This window comes from Dysidea avara, chromosome 2 (assembly GCF_963678975.1).
Source record: "Dysidea avara chromosome 2, odDysAvar1.4, whole genome shotgun sequence".
Lineage (NCBI taxonomy): Eukaryota > Metazoa > Porifera > Demospongiae > Dictyoceratida > Dysideidae > Dysidea > Dysidea avara.
In genome coordinates, this window is record NC_089273.1 from 19,039,981 (window position 1) to 19,058,151 (window position 18,171).

Genomic DNA, 18,171 nt, shown 5'->3' on the forward strand with positions numbered 1-18,171 from the left:
GTGCAAAGCACACTCTGCGAAGTGCGAAGCACGAGCATTCTAGGGGGGTCTGGGGATATGCCCCAACAGGAAATTTTTGAAAATTAGACACTCAGATATGCAATTTTAGTGATATTTCACTGCTAGCTAGCTATATAAATATGCTCAAGCCTATCTGTTGTTCTTCAGACTTACTATACTATGTATAATTGTAGACCTGACATACAGTGGACACAGCATGAAATTTGCTGTATGGTTCATTTAGTTATAGCTAGCAATTAGAAGTTTAAGGAGGATCTGGGGGTGCAACCCCCAGGAACTGCAGAATTTTTGCAATTTAAAGGCTTGAAAATGCCTTAAAATTTTAAATTGATGCTAAGTTTTAAAGTAAAACTAGCTAGCAACTTGCAACTTTCCCCCCAAATTTCACAGGAACCCATGCAGCATGGCCCCCTTTAGCTAGGATACAAGTGCTATACATTCACACAGCTACAATAAAAAGCTACAATAAAAAGCTACACAGCTACAAAAATACACTATACTACTATACTGGTTTGTCTGAAGTGAACTGATCATCACGTAAATATACTGGTGGACAGTCATGAGACCAATCAGTATTCGAATATGGCGCGATGTGGGTGAGACTGTGAGATTGCTCAGCATCTCGACAGGATGAGTGGGTAGTTGAAGAGGAGTGATTTCTACTCAACATCTCATCCAGATGGCCACCATGTAACTGTATGGGTGTACAGCTTCTTGCCGCGGAACGAGTCATCTGGTTTGTCACTGCCAGCCCTTCCGCACCCAGTAAAAGAAGCTAAGAGAGACAAGCCAAGGAATGCTAATGATTATTTTATGAAGATTGAATTATGATATAAGTGTGCTGGTTTAGAATCAAAGAAGGCACCTGCCTTACACGTGATAAATGCCAACTGTCAGCACACGTGATACTGTATTGAGAACCCACAATCATTTTTGTATAAAACGATACGAGTGCTATGCTGTACTGTAAGGTAATTGGAGGTACTATACGTGTAGTTCTGTGCTTTAGTTAGGCTGAGAAACTAGGTAACTACTCGTGTCACGCTTTTCAATAACATCTGTAAAATGTACGTAGCTACATGTAGATGTGATCGTCCAAAGATTGCATGAGAGTAATATAGTTCGAACTGGTCAGCTAGTTGGTTCAACTCCAGATTATTGGTCCGGCTCAGGCCTGACCAACTGGACCGTCTCCTCCGGCCTTGACAAGGAAACCTAATTCCGGATTTCTCTGCATCCACTTGTAGCATTGCTTGGATGTTAAGGTGGTGCAATCGGCAAAGTAACCATAAAATACTGAAATTTAGTACAGAAGAAAATACAGTGCTCATGCTGCGGGCACTCCTAAACGTCTTCTCACAGGAAAGTGATCCTAGTAACCAAGGAAAGAAAACAACGTCATTCTTATTCACATTGTCACGAGTATTCATTAGGAATGTTAACAAAGCATGAGCATTGAGTTCAATGCACAGATATGTATTGTTGGTGAGAAGATTCTGCTTCAAAGTATGTTTCTCATTTAGCAGTATCCACTCCCTCCAATATCTGACAAAAAAAAATTAGCATACCATGCCTTTTCTATCCTTTCCAGGGGACTAAGGCTCATATCAAGGTAGCTATCAACTGTGGATGCCATTATTTTTACATAAAGAAAGATACCCTTAGCCTCAGGAATGGTGCTTAACAAGTGGACTGAACCCATAATATGCAAAACAGAATCAAAATTTTGTTTGTCTTTATGATTAATATCACACTCCCTGAGATTGTGTTGATCTTTACCATATGCCATTCAAACCATTTGAAGGTGGTTTCCACTAGCAAAGAAATTTGGGCCAACTGGTAAAAGAATTGAAAGTTTCAATAGCCTAGATTTCAACTTTATGCCAACATGTACAACATCCTGTACATAAGATACTGTTAATCTTGGGTGCACACAAAACCATTCCTTCCAAGTAGCTGGTATTCTTGGGACCAAAGAAGATAAAGGAATGCTTTGTAAAAGTGGCTCTTTTGATGCACTCATCAAAGACACGGATTGTTTCATAGCATCCATTATACGTGAGTCACCATCACCACCAAAATTTAATACAAGCAAACCTCTTTTGGTGCATTCCTCATATATGTGCTTCCACCGCAACATCACATGTTGAGCAGTGAACTTATTATCACTGCCAATGCAGGATAAGCAAAATGGTGGAGCTGTCAGGCACAGTGACTGTACCATATAAACATAGGCATACTTAGCTTTTGCAGCAGACCTGAAATATCTTCCATAGCATTAAAAGAAACAGCCAAAAAAGAATCAACAAGAGGAAGACCGTTATCATTCAATGGAAGAACAAACCTCACACATTTATCAGTTTCAGAGTCATAATCTACTCGAGATATTACACGAGTGGCATCTTCTCCAATGGATAGAGCTGTAGATGCCTAAACTCCTTGATGTGAAAAGCCAACTCATCAAACTTGAAATAACCTTCAGGAAATGTTTTGTAATCAGAGCAAATAATTCTCTGAACAGTTCGAAGTGATGGTAATGCCTCAGGTAAGTTTTTCTGGATAAAATCATTATGTCAGTGGCCCAGCATAAATTAATAGAGCTGTTGAGAATTGTTTTAGAATTTCTGAATGCCGCCGATGGTTTGGAGCTTGATCTAAATTCCTTTCTGCATTCAAAATAAGCTGTCTTTGAATTGGTGTAAATGATGCATCATGACTAATGATTGCCTCTGACTGCTCTTTTCTATACTGTTGTAGCAAATCAGACAACTTCCAGTTGGCTTTTAACAATTGTTCAATATCATTTAGTATTTGAAAGTAATCCGTTATGCCTGATTGGCATGGGTCGCTGGCTGCTTTAAGAAGCTGTCTTTGAGCACACTCACTTCATGAAGGCCGTTTTAAAATTTTATCATTTGAGCATGACACTACCTTCTTCACTAATACACTGTCTAATGGACGTGATTGTGAAGAACTACGAAGAATTTAACTGAATGGGTTTCAATGTGAGCTTTGCTTGTCCAGAGTCTGCTTTAAGCCTTTTAAGATAGCAAGGTGCAACATGTTTTGTCCAGTTTGATATTCTATGCTGAACGTCCTTTTTTGGGTTAATTTAGGTTGTAATTTTATAGAAGTGTTACAAAGTTTGCATTGTACATACACCATTACAGTAGTACCGTTTTAATGCTGTAATGATCTTCATTGAGGCTTCTGAGCAATTCACTCTGGTTACCTTCTATCCAGTTCTGTATTGAGCTCTGCACCTGCCTATGTTCCTTACTTTCAGGCTGAAGAGATAAGCCAGGAGGTGTTTCATTTAAGGTCACATCAATAGTCATCTTACATTTTTTATGATTGCCATCTGATTGAGGATTCTTGGTGACATTTGACCTTTTTCTATTTTGCTGTTCATTGTCAGGTATAGAAGCTAGGACCTTTGGACGGGATAAAACTTTTCCATCACTGCAAATAATTAGTGATACTGCTGCTCCTTAGCTGCCAGTGCTACCCTGCTATAGCATAGAATGATCTAGAACAGGCAGGATGCTACATATGCTACCACATCAAACCTGATACCTTTTAATGCATACCACAATGCATAGTGATCAAGCTAATCCTATTGTTAGTTGTTTACTGACACCTCGCCTGCATAGTGTTTAGCCTTAGTCCACAGACTAATGTTGCTATGGCACCTTCAAGTTAACACTGTTTAACCTTCGATTAAACTTGTAGTATCAGGAGATCATATAATATTATTTCAATATGGAGAATGTGTTTAGACTTGATTAGTTGTTTCACGGGCCTGACCGACTCACCTATTCATAGATGGAAAAATTTAAGATAAATTTCCTAAAGTGAGAAATCAAGCTAAATACTGCGGTACCTGAGTACAAGCCTGATATTCTTTGAATGTTATAAATATCTTCTTAACACCTAGTTCTAATACAGATTAGTAGCTACAAATGAGCTTCTATTTCATCCAGACCACACCCCTTACACATACTTTACTATTTCTGCACTGCTTCTGTCCTGATTTCTGTTAATATTTTACATATTTATATGCCAGCCTACCAACCCTATACTCTTGAGCTTTTTGCCCACTGAAACAACTAATCAATGGCCTTAGCCTGTTGTATCAAGTTCACCTTTCATAAAATTAATACCTCAACTGGTCATCATCTGATACAGGACTGTTGATTGGTAGTTGGACAGACTGAGGTTTTACCAAGAGCATGTAGCTATGCCTATTAGTCTATTGTGAAGAGCATATAGCTAATGCTGCTACAACTTGAGCTCACTAAATTTTAGGTTAAATGACAACATGGCAAATGGTATGGAAGTAATTAACTGCTACAAATGAACAATTTGCTGTTGAGCATTTTATCCTATACCTGCAATTCTAATAGCCTTGTTCTTGTTATTGCAACAAGAACTTCACAGGGCCTGTTAACTCTATTCTCTACATGATATTTTGGTTATAGAAATAATGTATTAAAATTGCACTAAACTTTTAGCACATTTGAAAGCTTTTCTGATTAGTTATAGGTACTCAATTAAGAAATATAACACTGTAATTATACAAACATGTAGCTGCGAGGCAGAATATTCAGCTAGCCAAGACAGACCAAGAGGCTAGTTAACTAACTTATTATAGCTACATCCTATATTATACATTCAGTGTGACTTGAGCTAACCTCTGTAGTCTAGTGTATCTATTGTTTGATACTCGGCTTGAGATGTAGCTTGGCAGTCTCCTGGTGGATGACGGGTCACTCCACAACTGATCCTGTTCTAGCTTTTCTACGTTTTCTAGCTACTACAGTAGAACAGGGAACACAACACTATAGTGAAAGTAAAGGTAAATGAGCTAAACTGCACTCACAAACTGTAGCCCCACATACCTAACACTTGTGTTGTAGACAGTAGTGCTTGGACAGCAGCTGCCAGATACTCCACTAAAGGCTTGCACACCGAGCCATTGCACACAGGATATCATGTAGCTAACACGAGGGAGCTGATAATGAGCTAACAAGATCTCAACAAGACAGCCGAGCTGGGCAGCAGCCTACTCTAAGTTAGCAGGACAGAGAGACCTACATGAGGACTTATGAATTAATTTAAGCTCAGTGTATGATCACGTGATTAGATTAGTTGCGAAACTGCCAACCAGGAAATTTACATGGTTAGAATTTACAGTGTTTTAGTAAATTATACGGAAATAATCGGATTTGATACAGATCGTCAAAATTCCACTTCGCTGAAGATTCCAGATTCCAGACCAAGATTCCAGATTTCATTGAGGGATTCCAAGTAATTTGTGTTGGATTGCAGTAGGTGTCGGGCCCCTCGGGCTAGTTACGTTTATTGCTTCATGACCAGTTGTAATAAGGCTTGTGCTTCGTGGCCAGTTGTAATACAGCTTGTTGCGTTGTAATACAGCTTTTCGCGTTGTAATAAAGCTTGTCGCTTTGTGGCCAGTTGTTATAAAGCTTGTTGTTTCGTGGCCAGTTGTAATAAAGCTTGTCGCTTTGTGGCCAGTTGTTATAAAGCTTGTCGCTTCGTGGCCAGACGTAATAAAGACAAGTCACTAGGTCAAGTCATTAGGTCTAAGTCCCTGAAATTGGGTTAGGTAATCCTAAGGCTGTAGCACATGTTGCTGTCAGACCTTCAGTGCTGGTCACTGTAAAGTGCTAATAATAAAAAAAATAATATATAAAAGCTTGTCGCTTTATGGCCAGTTGTAATAAAGCTTGTCGCTTCGTGGTCAGCTTGTATTAGCTAGTAAACAAGCCTTGGAACTAAATAACAGCTGCTAAAGCAACTAGGGACCCGTCGATTTCGCCAGCAAAATTTTTGGCATAATGGTTGGGTTAAAGCAATGAGCAAAATGCTGGCATAATAGGTGCAATTTTTGTGAAGTGGACATAAAAATTGCACAAAAGATCGAGATACTCTAATAGAACAGTCAGACATGCTAAAATATCGACAATGCATAGCTAATTGTTACAGGAACAACAAGTGACAATCGAGATACCCTACTAAAACAGTCACACATGTTAAGCAATATTAGCTGGCTTCTTGCTTTACATGTTAGAAGTAATTTTTGATCAAGATACTCTAATAGAACAGTCACTTTAAGGCGAAACTGTAGCTTTGCACTTGGAAATATTCAATTAACAAAGATCAGTGCTGAGCAAAATTTATACTTCTTGAGCAAAATATGGAGCATAATAGGTGAAAAATAAAAGAATTGCTGGAAAGAAAAATAGGTAGAAAAAAAAGCAAAATAGACTGGTCCCTAAAAGCAACACTAACCTGGCCACTAAGCCGGTGGCACATGAAAACACGCTGTAAAGGCCCTTACCTATTGTGACTCTGTGCTTCTTTTGTCAGTGCTGGTAATGAGCTTTCTAAATAGGTTAGATACCCACTGTTGTTTTTTAGTAGGCTGAAACCCTCGTGCTGGGTTTTCCAAACCGCGCCCTCGGGTTGTGAACCCTACTAGAAACCTCCAGTGGGTATCTAACATGCACTAAAAATAATGTTGTTATCTATGCAGTTTGATGGGCAGAGGAGAAGTCACTACAGAACATTCATGGTCACTCCCCTGGGCTGTAAAAGTGCATTATCACCTAGCAACCAAGTAGAGGTGTACTGATATGGGTTTTTGGCATGTACCGATATCCGATATTGATGCCACCAAAAGAAGCCGATAACCGATAGCCGATCCGATATTTGCACTATAGTTTTAAGCAAACAAAAGTGTACATTTACCACAACATGTGCATGTACTCTACCTGTGGTGGTATACAGCTTGAGTTTCTATTGTGCAATCCAGACAATTAGATACCCACAAACATTTTCATGTATACTCCCATGAAGCCTTACATGGATATTTCTGCATTACTCTGCATTCTAATGGCTTGTGAGAAAGCTGGTACAGCAAGTTTCCTTGGTTATCCTGTGACCCTTCTTTTTATTACAAAGGTACTCTATAACTGCTTCATTTGTAGAGACTGTGATAAGCTTTCCAGCAACTAACACTGGAATCGCATTTTTTTGTATGGCTTCTTGTAGCATAGTGCTTGTTGCAGAGTGAACAATAAGCCACTGACACTAAAAATCCACATGAGTAATGTAGAAAACCAATGCATAATCTGTTTATGTACAAACTACTGCTACTGTATAAATATCGGTTGCGATATCGGTCCTCCTGCTGTTCTGTACCGATACCGATATTGGTAAAAATCACCTTATCGGTGACTGATATTTTAGCCGATCCGATTATCAGTACACCTCTACAACCAAGTGGTAGTTATTATTAGTAAAATAAACAAGCCACCAAACAGGTCAACAGCAACCTTTAGGTTCCCTCCTTGTGCTTTCACATAATGGTCAATAAACTATGCACACATAAGCCACATAACCAATTTGGGTTGTCCAGACAATGGAGGTGCCTGGATAATAGAGGTCTGGATAAAGGAGGTCCTACTGTATGTTCCTTTAAAAAGAGTGCCAATACAGAAGGCTAATGCTTTGGTATGGTTTCCTGGCATGAAGAAGAAGGTGACCATTTATTTGTAGATAAAAAGAATGCCAAAGCACAGAAGACAGGCATTCATTGGAACCACAAAAGGCAGTGAGTTTGTTGTGGAGTAAAATGGTGGCTGTGCGTTGCTTCATTTGGCCTCTATATAGCCTTGTAACTGATCTGTGAGGCAAGCAGTGGGGCAGGCAGACTGACAATACGGGTCTTGACTTTTTTTGTAAAAAGTATTTTATCCAATCGCCTGTAATTGTTTTCTTGTTTTTAATGTTGAATGGTGCAAGACTATTCTGTAAAGATGATTTCATCCCATATAATAATTCAATGATGGTTTTTAGGTACAGTGTTTTGGAGGCATGTGTCATTTTAGGTAGAAACCCTATTTAACAGTACTACCATACTGTTTGATAATAAGTTGGCAATATAATTATGATTCAGTGGAACCTGATAATCCAAACACCGATTAACCGAACTCTCGATTATCCGACCACCAAATCGACTGCTCAATTAGGGTATTTTATCAAAAAGCGTTTGGTTTATTAGAGTAGTTGAGCAAAGCTCTGTATATAAATGTATGGAAGCTCAATTTTAAATACTGTTTAATTATATGAACACCCTTTCCCCTTAATTGAGGTTCCACTGTATAGTTAATCAGTTATATCTATGTTTGTAATGTGTAGTCGGGTATTTAATTGTTGGTTAAGTATGCTTACCTGAGGAATGTTAACTTATGCTATAGTTAGTTCTGTATCATGTTTTATGTTCATATCAACCTTGGTAATGTATGGTAGTGTTTTCTGCTATTGTGGCAGCACTTGACTTGGTGTGTGCAGAAGATTCCTTTAAAATCTGGTAACTACTCTAATAAAACATTCATGTCAGCTCTTTTATGGTGTCAAATACAGTGCACACATATATGATAGTTGTGTACACATACATAATACCGTATAGCTGGTAATTTTCGAAAGGTTTTTATTTTCGGATATTTCGAAGAGGCCCTTCTCTTCGAAAATTAATTCCCACGTCCGATTGCTTTTCGAAAATAAATTCCCACAAGTGAAAGCAACCGTCCAACCTTTGGCGATTCGTTCGTGTATTCCTCGAGTTTTAGCTCAGTATTGCTGATGATAATGGGTAAACTGTACATGTATCATTACTGTACCAATAACCAGAAAACATGTGATTCAGAATGGGCCATCAAGCGTCTGCTCTAGTAGGATAGCTAGCTATGATCGAGCGTAATCGTGCCAGTGAATTCATTCCACCCGAGACTCCCTCAGTCTTCTTTCCAGTGCACAGGAATGGGGATTATTCCATCAGTAAGGGGGCATCTCCAAACTGATTTTGGTACGCTTAACGTCATAATGACGCTAACTTCAGCAGACCCCCCCCCGCCCCCCTCCTTAGCGTCACACTATGAAAACAATGTATTGGCAATAGAAACACTAAACGTTATATTCTTTATCTGAAAATATAGTCTACAAACAGTATAGCTGCTTAATCACATCACTTTCTCTGTTCTTAGCTGTTTACACTATAACTGCTTTAATAAAAATTAATAACGTCATGGGCTGAACCCCCCTCCCCCTTAACGTCATTATGACGTTAAGCGTACCAAATTCAGTTTGGAGATGCCCCCTAAGTCAGTTTTCGGCAAACATTCACGCATCTTCATAATTTGTGACACGGATTTCTGTTTATTTGAAATCCATCCGGACTTCGAAATATGCACTCTTCGAAATTAAAATCTTTCGAAATTCAGATTTTGCTTCTTGTACGAAAATTTCTGTTTCGAAAATAACGCACTATACGGTATATAATAATTAACAGTTAGTAACATGTCGCTGGAGTAAATGATGAAGGGCAGACCATTCCTCAGTAATACCTCTTTCTCTCAAAATCAACGAGATGGTGGTCCAAATTGAAGGAATCATGCCTTATAAACTGTTAATAAAGATGTCCAGTGAATTGTATTTTATTGGCCACTGCAGTGACAAACATGTCATCTGTGACATGGAGGAAGGAATAAGTCATTGAATGTTCTATTAGAGTGTATGAATCTTTTACAATGACATGTCTTTTATATACGCAATCAAGGATATTGGATATTCTCCATATTATAGTAACATTATCATACGTACAGTACAATAGTACTGTATAGTAGGGACCACAAAGGTTTGGGTGTGACTCATGAAGAAATATCACCCAAAAACCAAATCTCCCTGACAATGATGAGGCAATATTGGTTAGATAAAACTAAGCCCAAACAAGCCTTCAAATTGATCCAAAATGCTTTCAACAATTTGCTACATAATTTATATATATATATATATATATATTATCAGAATTTTCTACTGACTGGGTAACTGGCTGACTGACTGATGCCTTCAGACAAGCATAACTCTATAATGGCTCAGGCTCAGGCTATAAGTTTACACCTGCCAATGGAATGGCATTTTTTCCTACTGAATTATCTCCTGAAGTAGATGACTCCACTATTAATGTGCTTTTGGTCTCTACAGTTTGTACATTAGGATGATAGCCCACTATTTCCAATTGTCTACAGACTGATTCTGATAACAACAACTGATGAGGTGCTACCAACTTGACAAAAGCAGTAGTAGTAATAGTTTTGTCACCAAGACTGACTTTCATATTCATCTGTCCATTCAGAATAATTGGTTTCTGATCATAGATACAAGCTTTCAGCTGAGGAGCTTTAAGATCCTCTATCTTGAGATTAGCCTTCTCAACTATATGATAAAGCAGGTCTCCTCTAATGATGGTGATGTCAGAACCGGTATCAATGATACCAGTAGTAGATACTCCTTCAATCTTCACATCAACACAATGGGATTCACTCCTCTCTGTCATTGTCTGGGAATTAGTCTGTATCATCATGTTAGCACCAGTTGGCTTACTAGTCTTTTGGGCTGAAGTTTTAGTTAAGCTTTCTGTCTTCTGCTGTCGTCATTGATAAGATAGGTGGGTGGGACTATCACATATGTATCATCTCTGTTGCTTCTTCTGACTGGTTTCTTTCTCAATCTTATTGCTAGCCTTCCCCTGAGTGGTGTTAGTACTCTTCTTGTTAAATCTAGACCAATAGTGTGATGACAGTTGACTGCTATTACTCTTCTGTTTCCCCATTTCAGATAACTTCAAGTACTGTTGATTCCTTTGAGCTCTGCCAGTATTTGTTCCTCTCTCTTGGTTGCTATACATAGTTCCTTATAGTTCTGAGCCCCAGGAACAGCAGGTGACTCCATTAAGGTTAGTAATAAACCTTCCTGTAGCTGTCCATATAACAACAGCATTTCCCTTGTCTCATTTGACAGATGCTCCCTTCTAAACTCAGTCTGGAAAACATCTTCAAGTTGTCCTATAAAATTTGACACACACTCATCTGGTCACTGTGATGTGTGACGGAAATCCAATGCAGTTAATTCCCAGTTATCGGGATCAAGTCTTTCTTTCAATGTTCTTGTAGCAATTTAGTAGTTTACCTTCTCTTCTGGTAGTAATAACTGCAACTCTTGTGCTGATTTCCCTCTTAAATAACCAGCCAATTACATCAATAATTCTTCAGGGGATCAATTATTCCAGATGACTGCTCACTGTAACGTTAGTAACCAATCATCAAAGGTTGTCTTGACATCATCAGCAGTAAAAGGATCTATACTGGGGGTGGCTTTCCATGACGGGAAATGTAAACATGACTTGTACCAGGCAACTTACTACCACTAGTGGTACCTGTAGAACATACTGGTCTGCCAACAGAAACAATGTCAGACAAACATGTACTCAGTCGAGTTTCCTGCTGAGCTTGAGACCTCTCTCCTTCTCTGTCATACCTTAACAGTTCATTGCTCCAAGTTGGGTCACTCACTTTAACTCTTGCTGCAGCTGTTGTTGACATGCTACAGTACTCTCCTGATGAAAAGGTTAGGTGCTGTTGTTGTGACCCATGTAGGTGTTATTGTTGTTGTTGTTGTTGAACTAAGCAGTCACCTGATAAGGAAAGGTGTCACCCATGTAGTTGTTGTGATTCCATGGCTTCCCTGATGTTGTTGTGGGCCTTGTAGCCATGAGGTTGTGGTTGAAAGGAAAAACCCAACAACTACTTCACACTACTTGCTAGACCAGTTTTGCTACTCCCTAAAGAATAATACATACTGGCAGACTCTTTCACCACAGGATTGGGTGGTACTTCACCAACATGACCATCTGTTGGTAGTAACAATCTGGTAGCTCTGGAATCCTTGTAAAAACCTGGAATGGCTGCTTCTGTCAGAAAAGATGCTTTCAGTCTGGCTAGCTTCAGCTCTCTTGATTCCAATATCTTTTTTACTTGTTGTAGCTGCTGCTCTTTCTGTGCTAGGATACCATCATACCTCAACAATTGCTCACTGTTTTCTTGCCAGAGCTCCACTACCCTATCATTTGCACTTTTAAGCTTAGCCTCCAATCGGTCAACTTCTCCCTTTGTTGACTTTAGCTCCATAAGCAATGCCATCTTCTCTTCCTCAAGGTTTTGAAGAACATTGTGTAACTGAGTGAGCTTACAGCGTGTTTACACTAGACGTAGAATTCAAGCTATTGTGGGGTAATTCGATCCAGGCCAATTAGCGCTTCAGTGTAAACACATGTCGAATCGAGCCATGCAAATTCGAATGGGGCTACCTACCTGAGGTGGTCCAGTTCGATTCAATTCGACTGACATCTGTGTGTAAACAGTTGTGACCTTGCAGTTCAATTTAACTCTAATAAACGGAATAAAAGTACGAATAGTTACAGCTAAAATGGTGACTGTAATGATGAAATGAAGCAACAGTGAAGTATTTAGGCGACAATAAGGAAACACAGCTTCAAGAACAACACAAGGGCTCAAAGCAAACATGTACGCATGTGAATCAATAGTTAACTAACTACATGGAGTTGAGAGTAGTCGCCAACATCGAAGCCAACACTCTAGACTTTATCATGCTTACTAACCTGGCGATTCATAGAGCACAAATCCTTTTTAACTTTTAACAACCTTTACTTTGATGCAAATTATGATTTTGGGTTTAGGTTTTTTTACAGATTGGAGCGAGTTCACCTTCATAGTATAAACGGGGCTCACAAATCGATCTGGATCGCACTGAAGTGATCTCATACAGAGCGATCTGCAGTATAAACACGCGGTAAGGTGTCAAGTCTAGTTCCCGTTCTTAGTAAATAGTTAGTTGGGATTCTGTTGTTTGTTCAGGCTGGATTTTACTGAAATTTAGACTTTGCTGTTTGATAACTTTGTTGCGGTCACTGCACCTGTTATGTAAACAAAAACAACATAGTTGACCTCCTTAGTTTATAGCAAGTATTTATGTAGGTTACGTAGGTATAAGTATGGTTACTAAGTAGTTCTGTGTATTGACTGGTTAATATGATGGCATTCAGCAATTCAGTCAGTGGTCTTGGCTGTGAATGGGTTGTAAAAAGTGGGTTCCCCATGCCTACACTGTCAATTCACTTGTACATACAATCTACATTGTTTTCAATACAAGTCTATGTTTGTGTCACTGGATCTGCAAAAAAAACTGCCTACGTTAATTTTACAGTATAAAATTAATGCATTGATTACAATTGAAAAAAAATAGAACTTCTGTAAATTTTTGAATACTTTGTTCTTGTTGAAGAAAGAGTCTGACAATATAAACCTGGATAACATCTTATTTTGCCTACAGAGTTCAAAAATCTTTATTTCACTTTAGTAGACAATGGATACGTAAATTGTGGCCAGGGTGTTTGTTTACACCTGGTCCAACCCTTAGTATCATTCTTCACTGAAATCACCTTTGTATGTAGTGAAGAAAAATGATACACAACAAACTTACCCAACAATGAATTTGTGTCGAACATGGTGTAAATTTCAACTCTGTATATTACTGTGTACAGCACAGTCCATTTACAACTTCACACATGCGTGGAATTTTTTGGCATGGCGCTACACAGCATCACGGCACTTGCGCAGAACATTGTTGCGTGGCCCACGCCAAGTTTGCTACACGCCATGGTGTGCCATGTATAGCCCTCACTAGCTGCCACGCGTCGTCGTTACGCCATACATCGTCGTTACGCCATACATCGTCGTTACGCCACGTGTGACTGTCAACCACATGTGTGTGTGTGAACTACAAACTCTGTACAATAGTTACATGTACAGTGCTGTACTATAGGGCTGGAACAAAGCATCGAAAGTTTTGTGGGTTTGAGGGTTAAGTAAACTTCAAATTATAAAAGTATCAATGTTCGTCTCTTCATAATCGACCTTTGTGTGCCACACCCACTTTTGAACCATCGAAGTTTAGCTTGCTACCGTAGTTGTAGCCTTAGAACACCTTATAAAGTGATATGCATGAAAAATTGTCCTTTTAGCCAATAGTTGGTGTTTTCCTGTGCGTGATTGCGGTATAGTGGACCCACCCATTTGCAATGGATCGATTGTGTCATTCAGTACTGCTGCTATGCACTTTCCAAATGCTTACAAACTTATTAAATAGTATTAGAAAGACAAAATTTAAAAAGGGCATTGGCTAATATTAGCCATGTGTTGCAATGGTTCCAAGTGTGGTAAACATAGGCCTCCACACATTGCAATGTCATGGCATGGCAATCTCTTTTTCTGAGTGTGGTAATGCCTTGTGCCACAGCATGGCAATGGCCAGTCCCACACGTAATGTTTGCTTTTGCCACAGGAAAAGTTGCATAGCACCACGCTAAAAATGTCACGCATGTGTGAAGATATAAATGGACTGTACTGTAAGTTACAACTGTTTTTGTAAGCACCTGTAATTTATTTTCCACATACCGTATAGCCTAAATATTTTGAGGAGCAAATATTTCGAGGTTGAGCAATGTTGCTAAAAATAAAATTTTCGCGGATTTGCAAACACTCCCAAAATGTATTAGACTATATGGAGGTCTAAATATTTCAAGGCTAAAATTTTTGCTGATAACCCCTAAAACTGCAAAATTAGCGGAAATTTTTCCCCCTCTAAATATTTAGGCTATGCGGTACTTCCACTACATATCAATCTTTCTGTTGTTGCTACATTTTAGGACTGTAACTGCAAAAGTTATTGACATACGAGACTAAAACTGTACCAGAGAATACTTTTGACTATGTAGTTTATAAATATTTAGAATAGGACTGAAACAATTACTGCAAATGCTCGAAAGATTTTGGTATTCAGATAGTAAAATTGGTATTCGAGCAAGATAACATGACCCAGCTTACATGATGCATTTACCATCAGGGAGTGACACAATGAAGGCCATAGAGTTTGATTGACATAACTTCTTGTCAGGAGCACTGAAATTAGTACTTTAATACAGTGTGTGTATCATTGTTGTTACTTGAAAAAGCTGTAAACTGCTTAAAGTCAGTATAAAACCATCACATTGGTATGACTACAAGTAGCTAGTGTTCATGACTATATACTCAATCATTAAGTCTAGAGAGTACTCAAAAATAAAAGCCATGATCGTTTCAGTCCTAATAAAGAATTCACAATTATGGTGGGTTTTCACAATTCTGAACACTTTATTAATAGTACAGAGTAGAGCTGCGTGATTATATCGATTATGCAATTAATCGATTGCACACACAATCACAATATGTAATAATTGCATTTTCAAATTATAATCGATTAATTTTGTGTGATTACGTAATATGCATGAACAAGAGTAGACAATAATAAACGACTTTTTCAAGATGGCAGATGAAGAAGACGCTCAAGAAGCCGTTCAAGAAGAAACTCTGACGGATTGTTTAAAGAGGCGGAACTTGGTGCCGCCTACACACTACACCAGCAAGATTTGGAAGTATTTCGGATTTAAAGTTGATGATAAAGATAAAAAGTATGTGTTCTGTGGGCTGTGCAGAGCGAAACTGAAGTATTGTCATAATACTACGAATATGGGAACACATTTAAAAGGAGTCCATCCACTATTCTATGCTAAGTCCGAACTAAAAAAGAAATCCACTGACGAAGCATCTAGTTTGAAGATTCGTACAGCTGGTGGTAATGAAGGCACGTCAGAAGATGAGAGCCAACGGACACTAGAAGACAGCTTTCCAGCTACCACAACAATGCCCGCAAGCTCCAGGAGGGCAAAGGACATCACTAATGCCATTGGATATTTTGTGGCCAAGGATATGATGCCAATTAGCACTACTAGTGGTGTTGGGTTTAAAAGGTTAATATGTGTACTTGAACCAAGGTATGTAATACCACATAGAAAACCTTTACTGATAAAACTATACCTGCAATGTATAACAGTTTAAGGAATGATTGTGTTAGGCCACTGGTTTCCTCGGTCACCAGCTTTGCTTTGACAACTGACTGCTGGACTAGTCATGCCACTCAGTCATTTATTGGCATCACGATCTACTTCGTTACTGACAATTTTCAGCTGAAATCTTTTGCACTGGCCAACGAAGAGCTCCCAGTCAGCCACAACGCTGAAAACTTAGCAGCTGCACTTGAAAAGGTGCTAGAAGAATGGGGACTGCTACATAATAATGTGGCCTGTGTCACAACAGATAATGCTGCAAATATTGACAATGCTGTGTGTGACGTACTTAGCTAGCCACATTTGGGATGCTTTGGTCATTCGTTAAACCTCGCTGTTAAAGCCGGCCTTAAGATTGGACAGGTGAAAGATGCTGTAGCAAGGTGCTCTCGTGTGGTAACTTATTTCCATAAGTGTTCACGAGCTACTTATTTGCTAGAAGTAAAGCAGCAAGCCCTTGGTTTGCCATCCCATAGTTGTCTTCAAGAAGTTGAAGCCAGATGGAACTCAACCCTTGATATGATTGAACGAGCGTTAGAACAGCAAAGTGCCATCTGTGCAACACGCATAGACCAAAAAAGACTTGATTTGATGCCTCAAGATTCCGAGTTCAAGATTCTTGAAGGAGTTGCTACAATTATTAAGCCTTTCTGTCGTAACACCAGTCAAGTTTCTGGAGAAGAGAACATGACCATTTCTGCTGTTAAGCCATTGCTACATTATCTGATTAACACTTATCAATCTTCAAGTGATACTAGCACTAAAACAACTACCTTAGGAAATACCCGAGCAGGCGCAAGTAATTGTGTGGTAGCTGTTACCGAAAGTGCACGAAAAGCCATTTTAGACAACCTTTCCACTAGATACCAAGGTTCTTTAGTCAACATGTTACTGTGTAGTGCTTCTTTTATGGATCCAAGATTTAAATCCTTACCTTTTGTTTCAGTTGACTACAAAAAAGAGATTCACGCAAATGTAAAGCAACAGGCTATCAATTTGATGAGAAGTTCTAAGAGAAACTTGGAAAGTAGTGACAAAGAAGCTAGTGGCTCAGGTACTGGCCCACCACGCAAAAAAAGCAAGCATCCTGATGAGGCATGGAGCGTGATCTTGGGGCCAATGTTTAAGAAGGGAAGTGAGGATGCTTGTGGTACATCTACTGATGATCAAGAAGTAGATAAAGAATTTCAAAAGTATTTAGCTGAAGACCTGATCTTGATTGACAACAACCCATTGAAATGGTGGAGGGATAACCAGTTACGTTACCCAGTGCTTTCAAAGATTGCCCAACAACTGCTGTGCATTCCAGCAACCAGTGTGCCATGCGAGAGGCTATTCTCCACATCAGGAAACATTATAACACCAAAGAGAGCTTTACTGGACCCTAACAATGCAAGCATGTTGTGTTTCTTGGCACAAAACTTACCTGACAAGTAGTTTGGAGTTAAAACTCAACTATAGTGCTATGTAAACAGTTTCACAAATTACAATGATTTTTAAAAACTTTTTGTTGTAAACACAGTTTTCATCTTGATATCTCTTCAGCTGGTGTACCTGTGTGAAATAAAACATAAAAAGTAACAAACATTCACGATAATGCAAATTTTAAATGGTATGGCAATTAATCGCATTATCCTGGCAATTGCAATTGTACCCACAATCGGACAGCTCTAGTACACAGGAGGAATATTATGTACAATGTATATGCGTATCACCTAGTACTAATGTTTGTAACACTTTGCATGGGCAGATCAAAGGTACATATCTGATATTTTCCTGTTTGTGTTCAGTACATTATTTGTATAATGCCCTGTGGTTGGGTAAAAAATGCGTGCTACAAAAAATAATAGTTTGAAGTATGTTGTAATCATTTCAGTAAACAATGGCAGTAGACATGAACTATAATATCCAGTATGTCACTTGATTTGCCTCTTCATGGAGAGTAATATTATCTTTATGTGTTTGTTTATGATGCAGTAAAATGTAACACTGTCTATTATTGCCATTTCTAAGTTTGAACAGTATTCTTGGTTGATGGCATGGGTGGCGTTCTTAAGCTAGTGCTGATTAGTCAATCATTAATTGTCAAAAAGATACAGCAAATCAGCATACAATATATCAACATACAACTCTTAAGCACAGCAATAGCAAACCAGCACTATATGATAAAAGTTCAGTCTATTTATAGGTTGCACACACATTGATTGAGGTTAGTTTTAGAACTTTCACTGTTCATTGTTTCTGTAAAGGTAATTGCTGAATATTCT

At 38.7% G+C, this 18,171-nt stretch overlaps 1 protein-coding gene across 1 annotated transcript; it reads left to right on the forward strand.

The window, feature by feature from the left end:
* The first annotated feature begins 15,323 nt into the window (after nucleotides 1–15,323).
* LOC136247896 (E3 SUMO-protein ligase ZBED1-like) lies at nucleotides 15,324–17,341 on the forward strand. Its single transcript, XM_066039716.1, has 3 exons — nucleotides 15,324–15,832; nucleotides 15,913–16,184; nucleotides 16,248–17,341. Exons 1-3 carry the CDS (start codon nucleotides 15,324–15,326, stop codon nucleotides 17,339–17,341), a joined length of 1,875 nt encoding a protein of 624 aa, XP_065895788.1.
* Nucleotides 17,342–18,171: the final 830 nt, after the last annotated feature.